The sequence below is a fragment of the Pleurodeles waltl genome, chromosome 6 (genome assembly GCF_031143425.1).
Source record: "Pleurodeles waltl isolate 20211129_DDA chromosome 6, aPleWal1.hap1.20221129, whole genome shotgun sequence".
Classification (NCBI taxonomy): Eukaryota; Metazoa; Chordata; class Amphibia; order Caudata; family Salamandridae; genus Pleurodeles; species Pleurodeles waltl.
In genome coordinates, this window is record NC_090445.1 from 976,067,867 (window position 1) to 976,085,294 (window position 17,428).

At 41.7% G+C, this 17,428-nt stretch overlaps 1 protein-coding gene across 4 annotated transcripts in view; it reads left to right on the top strand.

The window, feature by feature from the left end:
• PLCE1 (phospholipase C epsilon 1) overlaps positions 1-17,428 on the top strand; it is an 848,028-nt gene that overhangs the window by 518,706 nt on the left and 311,894 nt on the right. For 3 of the 4 annotated variants that reach the window (XM_069239847.1, XM_069239849.1, XM_069239850.1), the window contains 5 exons: positions 4,522-4,644; positions 4,739-4,875; positions 11,004-11,242; positions 14,151-14,212; positions 14,303-14,468. In XM_069239847.1, coding sequence (XP_069095948.1) covers positions 4,522-4,644; positions 4,739-4,875; positions 11,004-11,242; positions 14,151-14,212; positions 14,303-14,468 — 727 coding nt within the window. The remainder of the gene's footprint in view (positions 1-4,521; positions 4,645-4,738; positions 4,876-11,003; positions 11,243-14,150; positions 14,213-14,302; positions 14,469-17,428) is intronic. The other variant, XM_069239848.1, reaches the window with a different exon arrangement.

Here is a 17,428-nt window from a genome sequence, read left to right on the forward strand (position 1 = left end):
GGACTGACGTTTGGCTGGCACCGCCAGCCAAGCGCCACCCCACGCACACCGCCAGCCAAGCGCCGCCCCAAGCACACCGCCAGCCAAGCGCCACCCCACACACACTGCCAGCCAAGCGCCACCCCATGCACATCGTCAGCAAAGCGCCACCCAATGCACATCGCCAGCAAAGCGCCACCCCACGCACACCGCCATCACTTTTTTTTTGTTTATAAACAACAAAGAAAAAACGAACTAATTATAAAATAAGTACAAAACTGCAAACACAAAAGCTCCAACTAAATACATGGCAGTAATGCCAACCGTGAAACTGAAAATATGAAAATATAAAATAGGCAGTTTACGCTCACGGTATTTCCCCAAAAAGTTTCTTTGTGTGGTAACTTCTGAAACAGCCAGCCACACACAGCCCTGGCTTTGAAGGGCAATCAGGGCAGTACATTCGGCTCTCCCTCCTGATACCTCTTCGGGTACATACTCTACATTTCTTAGTGGGCAAGTCTTTTTTGGGAGTGGGAGGAATGTGATCTGGAAAGTGGCGAACTTTCAATCTAGCCGCATCCTCCACTACTACTACTCTAGGAACTCTTGCCTGTTCCACCACAATAAGGCTCTCTATCACTGACTCCTGAAATTTAACAAATTTCATCCTTGACTCAGGTGAACAATCCTTGAACACAATAAAAGCATTAAAAGTTGCCCAATGAAATAAATGTAGAGCCAACTTTTTATACCACACGTAAGACTTACGAAGAGCAGTGTAAGGTTCCAACCTCTGATCTACTCTATCAACACCACCCATGTGCCTATTGTAGTCCAAAATGCACGCAGGTTTGCGCACTTTGGCAACCTGACCCCAAACAGTCACAGGGGAAGTACTCTCATCATGGATGGTAGATAGCATGTACACATCCCTCCTGTCTGAAAATCTCAGAGCAAGCAGCCATTATTCCACAAGGCACTGCACTGTCCCCTCTCAAGTTTTTTACAGACAAGCTCCCTTGGATAGCCTTTCCGGTTAGAACAGATTGTGCCACAAGCAACAGTGTCCACTCTAAACAACTCCTCGAACAACTGCCCTCCAGTGTAGAAATTATCTACGTACAAATGGTGACCTTTGTTAAACAATCGTCTACCAAGTTCCCACACAATTTTTTCGCTAACTCCAAAAGTGGGCGGACAACCAGGAGGGTCAATATGGGAATCTCTACCAGTGTAGACCCAGAAATTATACACGTATCCTGTTCTACTTTCTGACAGCATATACAATTTAATTCCATACCATGCCCTCTCACTAGGAATGTACTGCTTAAAAACGAAACGCCCCTTGAGAAGGACCAAAGACTCGTCCACACTTATCTCTTTGCCTTGAACATAGACCTCTAAAAACTGATCTACAAAATGATCAAGGACAGGCCTAATCTTAAAAAGACGGTCACAATCAGGGTGATCTCGTGGCAAGGCTAAAGCATTGTCTACAAAATGCAGCATACCAAGAAGAAGCAAATAGCGATTACGTATCATGGTTGCAGGAAATATAGCAGTTGCCATCAAGGGACTAGTAGACCAATAAGAAGCCAGTGACGGCTTCCTTATCAACCCCATCAAAAAAGTCAAACCTAAAAACTTTTTTATCTCTTCCAGGCATGTGGGAATCCACTGAGTAGCTCTAGACTGAGGCCTAAGTCTGGCAGGGTTGTCCCTCAAATATTGCTCCGCATACAAATTAGTCTACTCCACAATCTCTTCCAAAAATACATTGCCCATAAACAAGAAGTGAAAGAAATTGACAGGCAAAAAGTTTTCCGTATTGACTCTATACCCTGGGAGACCAGTAAATGCAGGTAACTGTGGCTGCTCCATGTTTGGGACAATCCAGGTGTCAGGTCTTCCAATGGGAAACCCTTCAGCCCCAGGCTGCTGCACTCTTGGCACATCAATGCCCTCCTCTAAAACAGGCCCTTTGTCTGCACTGAGAGTGGCTTCCTCATCAGAAGAATCCTCTTGGACAGAAAACTCACTGCCAGAATCTCTCACTTCCTCCTCTGCCTCAGATGCAGAGTCAGTGTCATAATCATGGTCTGAAGACGACTCAAAAAGCATGCCAACAACCTGCTGAGTTGTCACTCTGCGGCTTAGCCATGATCCTTTCTTACAACAAATGGATTGCTAACAACAACCAGCCCTAAAATAAGTAATAAGCATAGTGTAGCTTTATCACAAAGAGTTATGTACTAAAAAACTTTACCACTCACTTGCCTGAAAAAGCTACTCACCAGCAAATACTCTGCACAGACACAGCAATCACCAATGATATCCCACACAAAAGAAAACAGCAAATTAGACATATAACAACACAAATATAATTGTGCTCAAATCCAAGGACAATTTCACACACAATCCTGCATTTAGTACACCACCTACAAACATGTCATTCATGCATGTCAAAAATAGTCCTTTCAAGTAAATGGCTTTTACTTACCTAAAACATGCAACTATGCAAACTACAGTACAACTACTGCGAAAACCGCAAGGATCCACAGCAAAGGAAGCAAAAGCTTTGAACTAGAACAAAAAGAAGAAATAAACTGTTATAATCACACATGCAAATAATTTGCCAGTTGACAAACACCCCGCCACCAAGAACTTTAAATTGTCCCTGGTGCCTAAGTGGCTTCTGCCCCCCTTGGGGGCAGATGGGCCTAAAAACAAATAGGCCGATCTGCCCCCAAGGGGGGCAGAAATGGCCAACACCTCTGTACCCTGTTTGAGGGGCGACCCTTGCCAAAGGGGTCGAAAGGGGGTGCCCCCAGCACAAAAAAACTAAGGGGAACAAAAAAAAAGAAAATTCCCTCACGTCTAGGTGGCCGCTGCCCCCTTGGGGCAGATAGGCCCCAAAAAAAAATAGCCCGATCCGCCCCCAAGGGGATCAGAAATGGCCATCAGTAATGTGCCCCCCTTGGGGGAGCGATGCTTGCCAAAGGGGCCGCCCCCTCCCCCCCCCCTTCCCCACAAACACAACACACACACACACAAGATCCCTGGTGCCAAAGTGGATTCTGCCTCACTTTAGGTCAGATGGGCCTAAAAAAATAGGCCAATCTGCCCCTAAGGGGGACAGAAATGGCCAACAGCTCTGTGCCCCCTTTAGTGGGTGACCTTTGCCAAAGGGGGCGAAAGGGGGCACTCCCAGCACAAAACAAAAAAAGGGGGAAAAAAACATCCCTGTCGTATTGGTGGTTTCTGCCCCCCTTGGGGGCTGATGGGCCTAAAAAAAATAGGCCAATCTGCCCCCAAGGGGGGCAGAAATGGCCAATACTAATTTTCCCCCCTTGGGGGGGGGGGGCGATCCTTGCCCTAGGGGTGCCCCCAAACACACAAAACACACACACCCCACATTATCCCTGGGTCCTAGTGGGTTTCGACCCCCGGGGCAAGATCGGCCATAAACATGGCCGATCTAGCCCCAGGGGGGCCGAAACATATAAAAAATGATTGCCCCTGGGGCAGTGACCCTTGCGTAAGGGATCGCTGGCCAAAAACGTAAGGAAAATGAAATCCCTGGTGGTCTAGCAGATTTTCTGGATCAGTGTTTTATTCGAATTTCAGATCAGAGGTCATAGTTGCTGTTTTTTGGTGCTGTGATACAGTCCAGAATCAAGGATTCTGGACTTCTGGTATCCCCCAACTGAAAACTAGCACACTCGGGCCTAAGTCGTTTTGTAACGGCACTAACATTTATGTGATCAGTTTTACTGTATGTGGCATTTGCATTAGAGGTTTCGTAGAAAATATGCAGAAGAGTAAGATCTCTGTCTTCTCAATGGCAAATTAAAAAGCTCTAACAACTGAATTTCTGTTTCACAAATTGGTTGCAACGTCGTTTGTTTTTTTATATACTAAATGTTGGAACTTTGTAACCCTGCAAAGGGAGCCTTTTGAAACCACTCACCCAGTGATTCCTCTGAGTCTACATCAATGAAGGTTGGACAGGCCAAAGAAAATACATTCTGGATCTCAAACCTCTTGCATCTTTTTTTGCAAGCTTCTATAATTAGAGCCCACTGAAATGAAATCAAGCTGAGTACATAAATCAACGTTATTGTTAGAACATCTGTTTGCCTTTTAACCCTGCTAGACTTTGTGAAATGATTCTGCTTTGTAATATTATACTCTACGCATCAGCAATGCTTAACATACAGTATTTTGTAAATACTGCCCTTCCTCCTGTAATTACATTCCAACTAATGTGATCAAGGGAAACTATATTAACCTTTTGCACATTACATGATCCTCAGATAATGTCTTAAACCAAATTTTTCTGTTAATGCTTCTGAGAAGAATGAACTTCCTCCAAGTAATAAATTGAATGAAACATTTGAGTTTTTATCTTAGCCTTCATAGGTTGACAAGGTAGTAGTACTATGAACTACTGATATACCTCTTGCTTTTCTATTTCCGGAATATGCAGTCATTGCAAGATCTTCAGTACATTGTGTAACATCTTTTTTTTTTCCTTAGCAGCTGGAGCAGTTCTAGTTGGCATGGCCGAGTCAAAGGAGGGATGAAAGGCTTCCAGACATTCATGGTTTCTGATAGTAACATGAATTTTGTTGAATTTGTGGAACTTTTTAAATCTTTCAGGTAAAATCTAACAAAGGTGATTTTACTTAATGCATGCATGTTGGTGTTGCATTTCTTAATTCAGACACATGGCCGTGTTTTTTTTGTGTCACAGTGTACGAAGCCGCAAGGACATAAAAGAACTTTTTGATGTTTATGCTGTGGCTTCTAATCGTAGTGGCTCGGAGTCAGTTCCACTTTATATGAATCTGTCAATCGATGAAAAGACCAATGGACTACAACCTGATTTAGGTTAGTTTTTTTAAATTTAGTTTTTTACTTTTTGTGAAGTGTTGTTAGATTAAGTGGAGTTTTCAATATACTTGAATATGTGCTTTTTTAGGCTGTGAATCTGATGGCATGGTAACGTCATAAATGTAATTCTCTACACGTCTTTATGTGCATAGGTCTAATTCTGAATTCACAACCGAAGCAATCGGTCTATATATCACTAAGTTATGCTGTTTATTACTTACCAAGATGCCATCGGGCTGTTGCTCATGCCGGATTATACAAAGCTCAGCTCTAATTCATTGAAATTATTAAACATGTAATCAACTCAATTTCTGAGAAATCCTTTAATTTGTGTAATTCCATGTCGACTATTCTGATAATGATTATTGAATAATGAAGAGTAATGTCTTCCTTTTCAAAGATGAGCTGCTCACATATATATACGTAGACACTGCCTTACGTCCTCAGGATGACTGTAGAAAGCAAACCATGACCACCCTGTGGAAAACTCTTCAGACTACGGAAGCCAGCAACATTATTTTGGCTGGCTTTTTTTGAGTAGATAGGCCCTTCAAGGCTAGTAATTGACCCCACCCACAGAGCTATATTTGGGGGCCTGATTTGAGATTCAACAGGCCAGCCACTGGGGCAGCTAAGGCGCTTTATCTTCAAGGCCAGAGGAGAATGACACATCGTATTTTAAGTCCCCCTCCTCATATTGGAAGGGACGTTTTGCAGCAAATGCTCCTTTGGACGTGGCAGGGCAGAGAACTTTAGCTAAAAACATGATGTTGATTCAGCCACCATATCATGGAGACTGTCTGGATTTTTTTTCAGTAAAAAAAAAACACATTAGAGGTTTTTTTCTGTATCAACTGCTGAGCTTTCTGAGGCTCCAAGGGATTTGGGAATAGAAGAATATGGGAGGAATGGGACCTCTGATTCATGACAACTGTCCCATTACCACCCAACTTCAAATAACCCTTAGTACTTCAAAATATCCAAGTAGCAAACCTAGCAACACAGGATCATGTTTGGTTGATCCATTAAATTATTAGTTTCAAAATCTCAAAAGGGAAACACTGGCTCTGCCCTATCTTCTCAAATTACATTTAGACTTATGAAACACTCCAGAATTGTAAAAACTAAGCAAGAAAATACATTACAATCGCTGAACAGCACAAATTGGATACACTCTGGAATCACGCATTCCAACACAACAAATAAACTTGACTTCAGAATGCTTTCCTCAGCAATGTTATGGAACGTAGTAATCACGGGGTATGTCAAACAGTGTAGAGTAGTTGTGAGACCTGATTCTTTCAAGGAATTAAGAAGTTAAAGAACTCCAATGATAAAAATGTGAGGCTTTTACCATTGATGTCCTTGGGGTCACAGCACTGTTGGACCCCAAACTGGATGGCCACATAAATATCTGTAGTACTTGAGGCAAAGCCTAATTTGGCTGGCTTACTCAGAGGTGATGTAGATTTAGACTCTTAGGCAATACTAGGATACGTTCATGTGAATTAATAACTGATTGTCTCTTCAACTCTGTCCTTTATACCGGAAAAGTACTTTAAAATTCATAAGAAAAAGAGACTACACATTAAACAGTTACTAGGAAAGAAACATCTGAAATCGCTAGCTCTTTTTAGCCAGAGATAAGACTAATTTTTAAAACATTATATACCATTTACATACTAGGCTACAGTCAGAGTTTAGCCTGGGCAGGTAACATATTTTTGCTTGTGACTGTGAAGCTTCAGAATCCGTACACGGTCATTTCCCATGGCTGCAGAACTCCAAACAGTAGCAGAACTCTGTCCTGTAAAATTTACGCTTCAAAGTGCCAGGGTCTTTGCTACTACTTTTCAAAGGAAAATGTACTTGAACATGGTACTTTTAACTCGCTATGTCCACTGCTGTGATTGTGGTTTCAGAAGCTGGTGTTGGAATGTTAATGGGTTTTGATGCACTTACCACAAACCCTTGAGGATCTAAAAAGCACCTTCAGAGCATTAAAGTCCACCCATGCTTTGGATGCCAAATGGTCTCTTCTGAAGTGCAAAGACATTGTGTTCTTGGCGGAGCGACATAGTCTGTAAGTCCATCTAACTTCAGACCATTCAGTTAGAGAAGCAGCTGGTTCTGCTGCCATTATACTAGTATACTCACGGGGTGGCACAAATAGTTCAAGGTCTGTAACTCAGAAACCATCGGTCCTAGTCAAGAAATTCTGGTGGCGTGGGTGGTGCTCACATGGGGCTTGGGTGCTCACAGGGGACCCGGGCAACAGCCAACAAGAACACAGCTGATGGCATTCTACCATTGGGGTTTGTGACTAGTAATTCAATTGCCAACACCACAGAAACTGCTTGGGTCGAAAGATGCCCTAAATCGTCCAGAGGAGGAGTAACCTTGTTTAAGTACCCCTCTGAATCATCAGGCTCGGTGGTGAAGTCAAGGTAATTCTCTAAACGTTAGGAAGGAATTTGACTTCCAACACAGTCTCCCTTCTATATGATGCTCTATTATCCTGCACACACCCAGACAACTAGAAAACAAATCCATACACCATCTTGAAAGTCACAGACACATGTGGAGCCCAATGTACTACATTATGCACCCAGTCAGACGAGTTCATAAGCCTTGGATGCAAGCTCAACAGGATCCCCATATGTACAGGCACCCTCCATACCCTCCAGGTAAAGGACCCCAGATAGGGGAGAGTGAAAGGATCTTTTAAACAGGGAAGGCTAGTAGGCATCTCCCCTAGAAAGATAAGTGTTAGAAGGGCTGTATCTTAACTGTAAGCATTCTGCGACCACTGTCAGACTCTCAAAACTTGGATAAAGAGGGCAGAAGCCAGTCTGTGAAAGAGTTCCTCAGATGGCTTGCATGGTTGTGAGCTCATTGGTGATTGGGGAGGATCTGGCTTAGAGAGTTAAAGAGACAGGCCAGCTGAGCTCTCCAGAGATATTTAGGAAGCTTTCCAATCCAGGAGAAGTTCTCACCAATTGGAAAAACACTGGAACCAGCCTGCATAAACTGATCAGCGCATAATGTCATGTAAAATACACATGAGAGACGTTCCAAAAATAATCAAGAGCAAAAAGGAAGCATTAACACAAATACTTCAATAGACATATTGATGTCTTCTTCATGGCGGTTAAACAAAATTAAAATCTCCAAGGTTATGAGAAATAGCCTTAAACCATCCTCAGATCAAGATACATAAATGTTCCCACAAGGTTCTGAAATATGATACTCTTTATTGATGTCACAAGCTTGTACATTCATCTGTCCCTTAGGGTGGAGTTTCCAGTCTCATGAAGTGTGCAATTATCATCCCCTTTATAAAGATGCTATCTGCTGATTGTAAGTTAAAAGCCATTTAGTGAGCATCTCAAAACAATGAAACTGCAGTAGTCCTAGAAATGGAATTAACAAACAAGACAATTAACACGTGGAACAACATTAGTTACTCTAGCACTGCAGTGCAGGCTTTAGACCTACTTAAAGGAAGAGGGACAGCACTAGCAAAGATTAGAGAAGATCTCCCTAGATGAAAAGTATCAACAGTTATGCCATAGTCCAGACCGACTGAGTAATTTTAATGTGAGTAGAATAAACTAATTGAACTACATCTACCATAATGCCTTTCAGGAACAGTGCAACTGTCTGTGGAAGACTATTGCAGCTTCTTTACGGTGTGAACCATTCCTGTGAAATGTTAAGAACGAGAATCATCAAACTGTTGTGAGAGCCAGTGGGACACCCTGAGACTTTATTTCATATTTCAAGAGATGCTTAAAATAACTTGGAAATGCTGCTAAATGAAAATAGAACTTCTGATGAGCAGCAAGAACCATGAAACGTATTAGGCGATTTCCAGTAAAACATCTTAAATAAGAGTAAAATTAACTTCTATAATGCTCTGGGAGGCCTTTTGCTAAATGTTTGGTGTGTGAATTAAACTTGTGAAACTTACTCACTAGGTGACAAACTGAGTGGATAGGAATAATGTAAACAGTCTGGGAGTGGATCTAAAGGAGTCAGCAAATCAGAATTAGGTTATCCAAATATTTAAAGAAAACTGTAATCTTTAGCACGCTAATGGAAGCCCCAGTTCTTGTTTTATGTTACATTTTATTTCGTACCAATCTAGCACCCTATGGGTTTCTTTATGGCAAGATCCATTCAAACTGATATTGGGCTGCTAATTAGTACGAAATAAGCAAGGGCTTAAACATTTTCAGAAAGGTGGCTAGTGACAGGTCTAAAAGGTTGAAGCAGCCGTAGACAAGGTGTGCCCATCCATTCTTTATCTAGGATAAGACAGAACCTGCAGCAGCATTACATCACAGGAATGTACATACCACATATGGCTTAACAAAGGACACCACAGCATGCATAATTCAGCATTGTTAAAGTGATCTCACCTGTCTGAGAAACCATTAAATACCACTGAAAGGACCATTGTCATGGATATATTTGGGAGTCCCAAAGCTGGTCTCAACTGCACCTTTTCAATGTGTATATTGGCACCACAACACTTATAGCTGAACTTAATCATCTGCAATACTAGCTGTGCGCGGAAGGGAAAAGATCCTTCTTGCCTACAGAGCAACCAGCAAATGATGCTATTGTAACACATTGTCCTCATCACATTTATTCCTCGACGGACAGAAAGTTTCTGTTCTTTTGTGCCTTGCTACCAGAGGTCTTGTTTCTCGGTGGCAAAGAGAACAGGGTAGTATCATTCACTTGGTCTTTAGCCCTTGGAACACCACTTTGCCTCTCACAGAGAGGGGTGATCCTGTGCACAATTTTTATTTAGGTGTTATATTCATATTTTTGATTTCCCTTAGTTACATCTAAAATACAGTTGATCAGATCTGTAAGGTTTGCATGTCTGGATTTATTCCCTGCATTTTTTGGGTGGGCATTCCAAACATCTCAACGGGTACTAAACCAGTGCCCAAGGTGTGCCTCAACATGAACAAGAAAAAAATTGCTAAGGCCGTTTTAACCCAAATTCTTTAGCCCCATGTGAGTAAAATGAAAATAAAATACATTCGCATCTTTTAGAGTATTATCCCAGTTACACACTAATGATTAATATTAGGGCAAGCAACACCCTATGAATCTAACTAGTGACTTTCAAGCAGCTACAGCAGGAGGTAAGATCGCCCAATGTGCCATCCCATCCACTGACCAAACTCTAATATTCTGTCACAAAACCTGAAGGCTTTATACCCTGTTCAACAAAAATGAGATTCATTGCGCCCAAAATCTTAATTTGAAATACACTGTATTCTTCTGCCATAATGAATCAGACCGTAACTTTGCAAAGGCCCTGCTGTCCTCACAAACCCATGAATAAAGGTTGTGTAGAGGGAATTGCAACTGAACAGGTTTCCATATGTAGAGTACATCACGTGGTAAATCACTGTCAGTTGGATGGGTACAAAAAAATTATGAAACTCCTTAAATGTCAAACAGTGAACCCAAGCTTGGCTCACTGGTTCATGCAGCTGAGGAGTGAGGATGAGGAGAGTCGATCTTCGCTCTTAGCCCTGGCACTACCCACACCCTTTCACAGAGTACGTAGAATGACCTCAGGGCAGGCTACCTCATTCAGTTGAGCCCTTGAGGGAGTAGGGAGGCTCACATTGTCTCAGCTAGTCTAATCATTGTAAATGACAGTTATATACTTACCTGAGTTTACATAAGCCAAACAGACACTCTGCAAGCATGATGTAGCAGACATGTTCCACATACGGAATCCACATTTTACTGTCAGTGTGTTTTAACATTGGAGTGCCAGTGAGGAAACCAAAGTGATATGCCACTTGCATGTCTTAAAAGCAAAATATGACATACAAAAGCTAATTACCAATGGACTCCTAATCTCAGCCATCAGAATAACTGGTCCTCTGCTCCATCTTCAACAATGTCTGTCAAAGCTTATGTAATTTTATTGTGAAGAGTTTAAGAGTCATGGGTTTATTTATTCTTACGAAACAGTTACTAATTACAGGCTTTACAGAGATTTAAGAAATGACTTTGTTCCATAACAATTGCAACATATAATAGAATAATGCGACTTACTCTGTTTTATTTCATATTTACCCTTTTAGACCTACTGACTAGGAATATATCAGATTTGGGTTTGTTTATTCGGAGTCGACAACAGTTGACAGACAACCAAAGACAGATATCTGATGCCATTGCTGCAGCTAGTATTGTAACCAATGGCACTGGAGTGGAAAGTACGTCACTTGGCATATTTGGAATAGGAATCCAGCAACTCAATGATTTTTTAATGAATTGCCAGGGAGAACACTACACCTATGATGAAGTTCTAAGTATTATCCAGGTATGTTAAATACTTTTCTAACTCCATTCTTCAGAATGCTGTCCAGTCCTATCCCATTCTAATGAACTTTTATTTATTTAGTCTCTGTGTTAGAGCGCAGCAAAATGCTGATTTTTCAGTAAACCCTGTCTATCTCAATTTGAATTTCAATCGGTGATCTAAAAAACAAATGTGGATTGGAGACCAGTGCCAACATAAGCTCACGCCAGACTCACTAAAAGACATGGTGTGTTCATTTGCTCGGGTTTCATGGGTCCTATGACTCCCCTGATAAGAAAAATCATTCCCCCTCTTTTATGATCATTGGGATGATATGAAACAAGTCGAATAATTAGACTTCATAGAAGACCAAGAAGAAATCCCTTTCTGTGGAACAGGTGACTGAGAAACAGTAGGCCTGTGAATTATCTCCAAGTGTGATCCTGCAGTACCACTTGGGTCTGAATCGTAATATGTCAGTATCACCTTGCACAAACTGGTTTTAGACCAAAGGGCAAGAGAAGAGCCTTCTGCTGTGTTTCAAAATCAGAGTAGTTGAGGCCTTGAGTGGTTTCTTGGACACAGCAGTCGCTAAATGTGAAAAAAAGTGAGATACCTAAGAAGAGATCTGTATGAGATGCAGATATGGGCTCCAAGCCACATTATAGTATTCTGTTGGAATGTCCATGCACCTCATGCCACAATTACCACTGAAGCATTTTGGGCTCCTGGTGCTGACACTCGGAGCTCTAATTAAACTAAACACATAACCACTGCATGCCATTGAGTACAAAAGCTGCCTGCGTAGCCTTGCCCAGTATTCCTGCAAGTGGGGCTGTACTTTACTGAGGCACAGCTAATTGGTTCTGTTACCATGGTCATGGTGTCTAAGCAAGTGATGTAGCACTTAAAGGCAATGATTTAGCAAATGTTCCAGTGAAGTTCTGAGTCCGACCTTGCACTGGCATTGGTACTGCAGTTCTCAGCAATGTGGTAGAGATGACAAATGATTAGAGCCTTTAGTTTCTTTTTCTCATGCACCCATTTCTGTCTCTGATTCTTGACTACCTTGTCAAATTTTGAACCTGGGCCTAGAGGAATACTACAAGTACACAGATTTGAAATCAAGGTTAAATATTTCCACAGAATGTTGATATTTCGAGAGCCAGGTTCATGTACAGAAAATGTTCTGTTCCCTTAAGTGCCTTCTGATTCTCACACCTTAGTTTGTTTTTGCTCATCCATTTCTCTAGGGCACAGACATTGAGGGGGATGGTGGATCTGTTTATATGAAGTATGAGGGACTTTCAGTTCTAGAATCACTATTGTGAGTTCCTTGTACTTGCTAGTATATCTTATTTGTCTTTCCTGAAGGTGCAAATGCTATCGGTTTGTGGTTTTGAGCCTAATGAAATTTTATTAAAATGTAATTTATTTGTACCTAATTGTGTCAGTGTATCTCTATCAGATAAACAGATGCCAATAAACCAGTTGCTCAAAGCAGATGGAACATTTTCCATCTTAATCCAAGGTGATGCCCTACTACAGCATTCGATGGACAAAGTCTCGTAATAATGTATATTTAAATTGCCGCTACCTCTGTCCCTCAGCACACATTTACAAAGCTTTACTGTATAGATTCTGGAAATGTAGAGTATGGTGGATTTTGCATTGCTGTCCCACAAAGCCTATTCTGTTAAAATCAGGGATCACAACATCTACTGTCAGTAGTGCAGGAGTAATGTGCTCGTCTAAGCGATCCCACAAACCTACTCATGTTGCATCAGTAGAAATGTCGGTCAAACTGATAAGTACAGAAATCCTTTATTTGGAACTTCTATATCATGCAACATGCCATTACTCTGCCATCACAGCACTTTTTGAAAGTCTGGGGGTGGCTTTTTCTAAATGGTTTCAATGTTCTCTTCACGTCCTTCACTTTTCAGTGGCGTGAGCGAGATCTTAATTCTGTTGAGTGAGAACTTGTGAATTTGAAGGGTGAGGCAAGAAGGCAATACCAAACTTTTGTTTGGATCTTCTTTGTTGATCTATTGGTAGATGTACTTGGTATTGAAATATAGCATCTCTTAGATTTCAGCAGTATTGCCACACTTAGGAATATGACATAATGCCTTTTCTCCCGTAGTTCTGTATTGACAGAGATGTTTTATCCAGCTCAAAATGACCTTCCATTTCTTTTGCTTACCCTGTTTGTTGACTATTTGTTGTTTCTTCACTGTATCTAAAATGCTACTACACGGTCTTATCCTACATGGCTTGACAAAATGGGGACATGGTTTCCACAAAACCGCGTTCTCTTCAGTGGCTCAAATTAGTAAATTGAACCACTTTAGGTCCTTGATGTAGCACACAAAGCTTTTGATCAATCTTGGAACCTCCTTTATCAAAGAAACATTTCAACAAATATCTGCCAGTTTGTCTTCTCTGCTCAGCCCCTACATAGGCACACCACCTTCAGCAAGCAGCATTTTTACTTTTTTATTCCTTTTACATTTTTAACACCAACTCCATAAGTTTCAAGAAAACCTCTTAAAAACAAATTAAACAAGGATGCAGGTGTTCTATAGCCAGACCCGTTAGCTTTGCTAGCACTTCAGTTTTGTACCTTTATGTGAAAAGACATTTTATGAATTAGTTTGAACAGTCCCACCTAGTTTGCTAGAAAACCTCATCAGAAATCGTCGTATTTTGATAGCATTTGTTAGCATAGTGATTCTCTCTTTTTGAATTTCATCTCTCATTAACGTTTCCACCTCACCATATGAAATATTAATCTGAAAAATCATGTAAAAATTATTCATTGTTCAGTTGGTCTCGGTCAATGTTTTGTGATATTTTAATTATGATGTACGTTCAAGTGCCTGTTTTATTTAATTCAGTATGTGTGTCTTCCTACTTTCGTCCACAGAAGTTTGAGCCCAGTGTTGTTATGCGTCAGCAGGGATTAATGTCCTTTGAAGGATTTGCCAGGTAAATCATGTTGTATGTGTATAATTTTCAACATATAGTTTCATCAGTCGTAATAATGTGCATCACTAAATAAATCTTCTGTTTGTTCAGGTATTTAATGGATAAAGACAATTTTGCCTCTAAAAATGATGAATCACAACTGAAGGATGAGGACATGCAAATGCCTCTTTCCCACTATTTCATTGAATCTTCACACAATACTTATCTCACAGGACACCAACTTAAAGGAGAGTCTTCTGTGGAGCTGTATAGCCAGGTATCACGTTGTTTAATGTGACTGTCATCTTTGTATTAGTATTTAAAGAAACATGAAGACACATTTCATACCACACACTCCTCCTCTTTCCACTCACACCTTCAACTGTACTGTTAGACCTGGCATCCTTGGCTTGGTCTCCTCTAACTTTTTGCCTCCGCTTCCCAGGTTGTTGACTGTGTGTTGGACTCGGTTTTTGCTGTTTTTGTTACTCTGGGCACTTTATCAGTGCTGACCAGTGCTGAAGTGCAAGTGCACCCGATGTGAAATTATATTGTTGATTGGGTTATACCTGATTGGCATATTCGATTTACTAGTAGGTCCCCAGTAAAGAGCACTAGAGGTGCCCAGGGCCTGTAAATCATATGCCATTAGTGGGCATGCAGCTCTAGTTGTGCCACCCATATCTGTAGCCCTGTAAGCATAGCTCACACATGCCACTGCAGTGTCATGTGTGTGCAGTTTTAAACTGCCAATTCGACTTGGCAAGTGTGCCTACTTGCCAGGCCCAAACCTTCCCTTTTCATACATGTAAGGCATCCCTAAGGTAGGCCCTAGGTAGCCCAATGGGCAGGATGCTGTGTATGTTGAAGGTGGGACATGTACTGATGTGTTTTACTGTTAGGACAGTGAAACACTGCAAAATTTGGTTTTCATTGTTGCAAGGCCTAACTTTCTCATAGGTTAACACAGAGTCTGCCTTTAAATGTTCTTAAAGTGAAGTTTCCTTTTGAGAGCAGATAGAAATATGGAGTGTGGGGTCTTTGAACTCACAATTTAAAAATACATCTGTTAGTTAAGTTGGTTTTTAGATTGTTAGTTTGAAAATGCCACTTTTAGAAAGTAGGCATTTTCCTGCTTAAACCATTCTGTGACTCCGCCTGTTTGTGGATTCCCTGTCTGGGTCAGACTGACAGTTGGGCTGTTTGTGAATCTCCTCTAGACAGTGACACAAAGGGAGCTGGGTTGTAGCCTGCACATCCTGATGAGCCATCTGGGCTAGAGTGGAGGGAGGAATGGTCACTTACACCTGAATGGGCTGTTCCTGCCCTCAGACAAATCCAGTCTCAAACCCCCTGGTATGTGTCTAGGGCCTGGCCTGGGCAAGGCAGGATCTTATGAACAACAGAGACTTTCCTTTCAAGTTTGCCTACTTCAAAGGCAGAAAGGGGTATAAGTAGTGGACCCAAAACCCCAGACTTTAGATCACTTCTGGAACCAAGAAGAACCTCTGCCAAGGAGAAGAGCTGAGGAGAAGTGCTGCCCCTGACTGTGACTGTGCTTTGTTGGGCTGTCCTGCAGTTGCTGCTTTTGCCTGTGAAAGGGGGCAAAGGCTGGACTCTGGTGTGCATTCCTGCTTGAGAAGAATCTCAAAGGGCTTGAACTGAGCTTGCGTCCTGTTTTGAAGTCTCATGGCCATCAAAGACTTCCTCTGCCAGCTCCTGGACTCTTTGCTGAGACTCCTGCCCTGCCAAGTGGTGCTCCATCCAGTCCCTGGGCCCTTGAAAGGTTAAGTTGGCAGAACAAGGACTGAAATCCATGCACTGAACTCCGTGCGGGGAATTTTTTGGCGCACCACCTGCAACGCAGCTGAAAAAATATGTGCCACCCGCTTCGTGGCTAAAATCGATGCTCCTCCTGCATCACGGCTGCGAGATCGATGCATTGCGGCTGGAGAAATGAAGCAACATCCATTTGCTGCTGCTGATAAAGGTGCAAACCCCACGTGCGCAGTTCTCCAACACCGTGTGGCCAGATTTGTCACGCATCATCGCTGGGCGTCAAAGTTATTGTGAACCTGCGTGGATCAGAGGTGCTCCGCCCAAAAATCGACGCATCGCTCTCTTGCAGGAGAGAAAAAGACGCATTGTGACCCAACCGGAGAAGAAACAACGCACTGCCTCACTTGCGAGTAAGGAGTTGACGCATTGCTGGCTTTTCAGGCGCATGCTCTCCCGTGCAGCTTTATTTTTGATGTAAACCAGGTACTTTGCATAAAATCAACGTTTCCATTGTTTTCTATTTAATAATACTCTTATTCTTTTGAAAATTCATATCTTGACTTGTGTATGTTGGATTATTGTCGTTTTGGTCTTGTTTGATTTAGATAAGTATTGCCTATTTTTCTAAACTGGTGCGGGGTCCATTTTATAGTGTTTTCACTGTATTACTGTGTGTGTTGATACAAATACTTTACACATTGCTTCTGGGTTAAGCCTTTATGCTCGTGTCAAGCTACCAAGGGGCTGAGTGGGGGTTAACCAGGTGTGTTTCTCCTTTGCCCTGACTAGAGTGAGGGTCCTTTCTTGGACAACCAAATACCCCATTTTTAACATGTACCATAAATGCAATCAGTGAATAACATTGCTTCACCATGGTCTGATATTTTACAGTTCCCATACGTTCAACACCATCAGCCTCTACTGAATAGAAAGTTAATCACTTCTTCAGGGAGCTAAATTACTAGTTGTATGTTGCAATCCCCTTTTGGCTATCCCAGTGCTGGATTGCCTGGCCCCACAGTCAATGGGTAATCTCACTCCTACGATGGCTGTGATCTTTGCTATCATTCTCATTCAGAATAGATTGGTTATATTATAAGTCCACCATCTGTAGAATAAAGTGCTTCATCCCCCTTGCGTCTTCATCACCAATTGTAAACCCTGAGGAAGATAACTGCAAGCCTTATGGGGAGGAAAATACTACCTATGTAACACCTTTTACTATAACTCCTTACAACCATTACGTACTTAGCAGCTTTCATCCAGATCAATTTAAATAAAAAAGATTATTGAGTTTCTCTCTTCAGTTTCTTTTGCTCACCTTGCTCATCAGTACACAATTAAAGGTCATAAATGTTCCTCTTTGCAGTCTATCCATAACTTTCTGAAACATTTTCTGTTTTCTTTTTGCTCCTTTTAGCTGTTGCACTGGGTCATAGTTCTCCATATGTCACATGT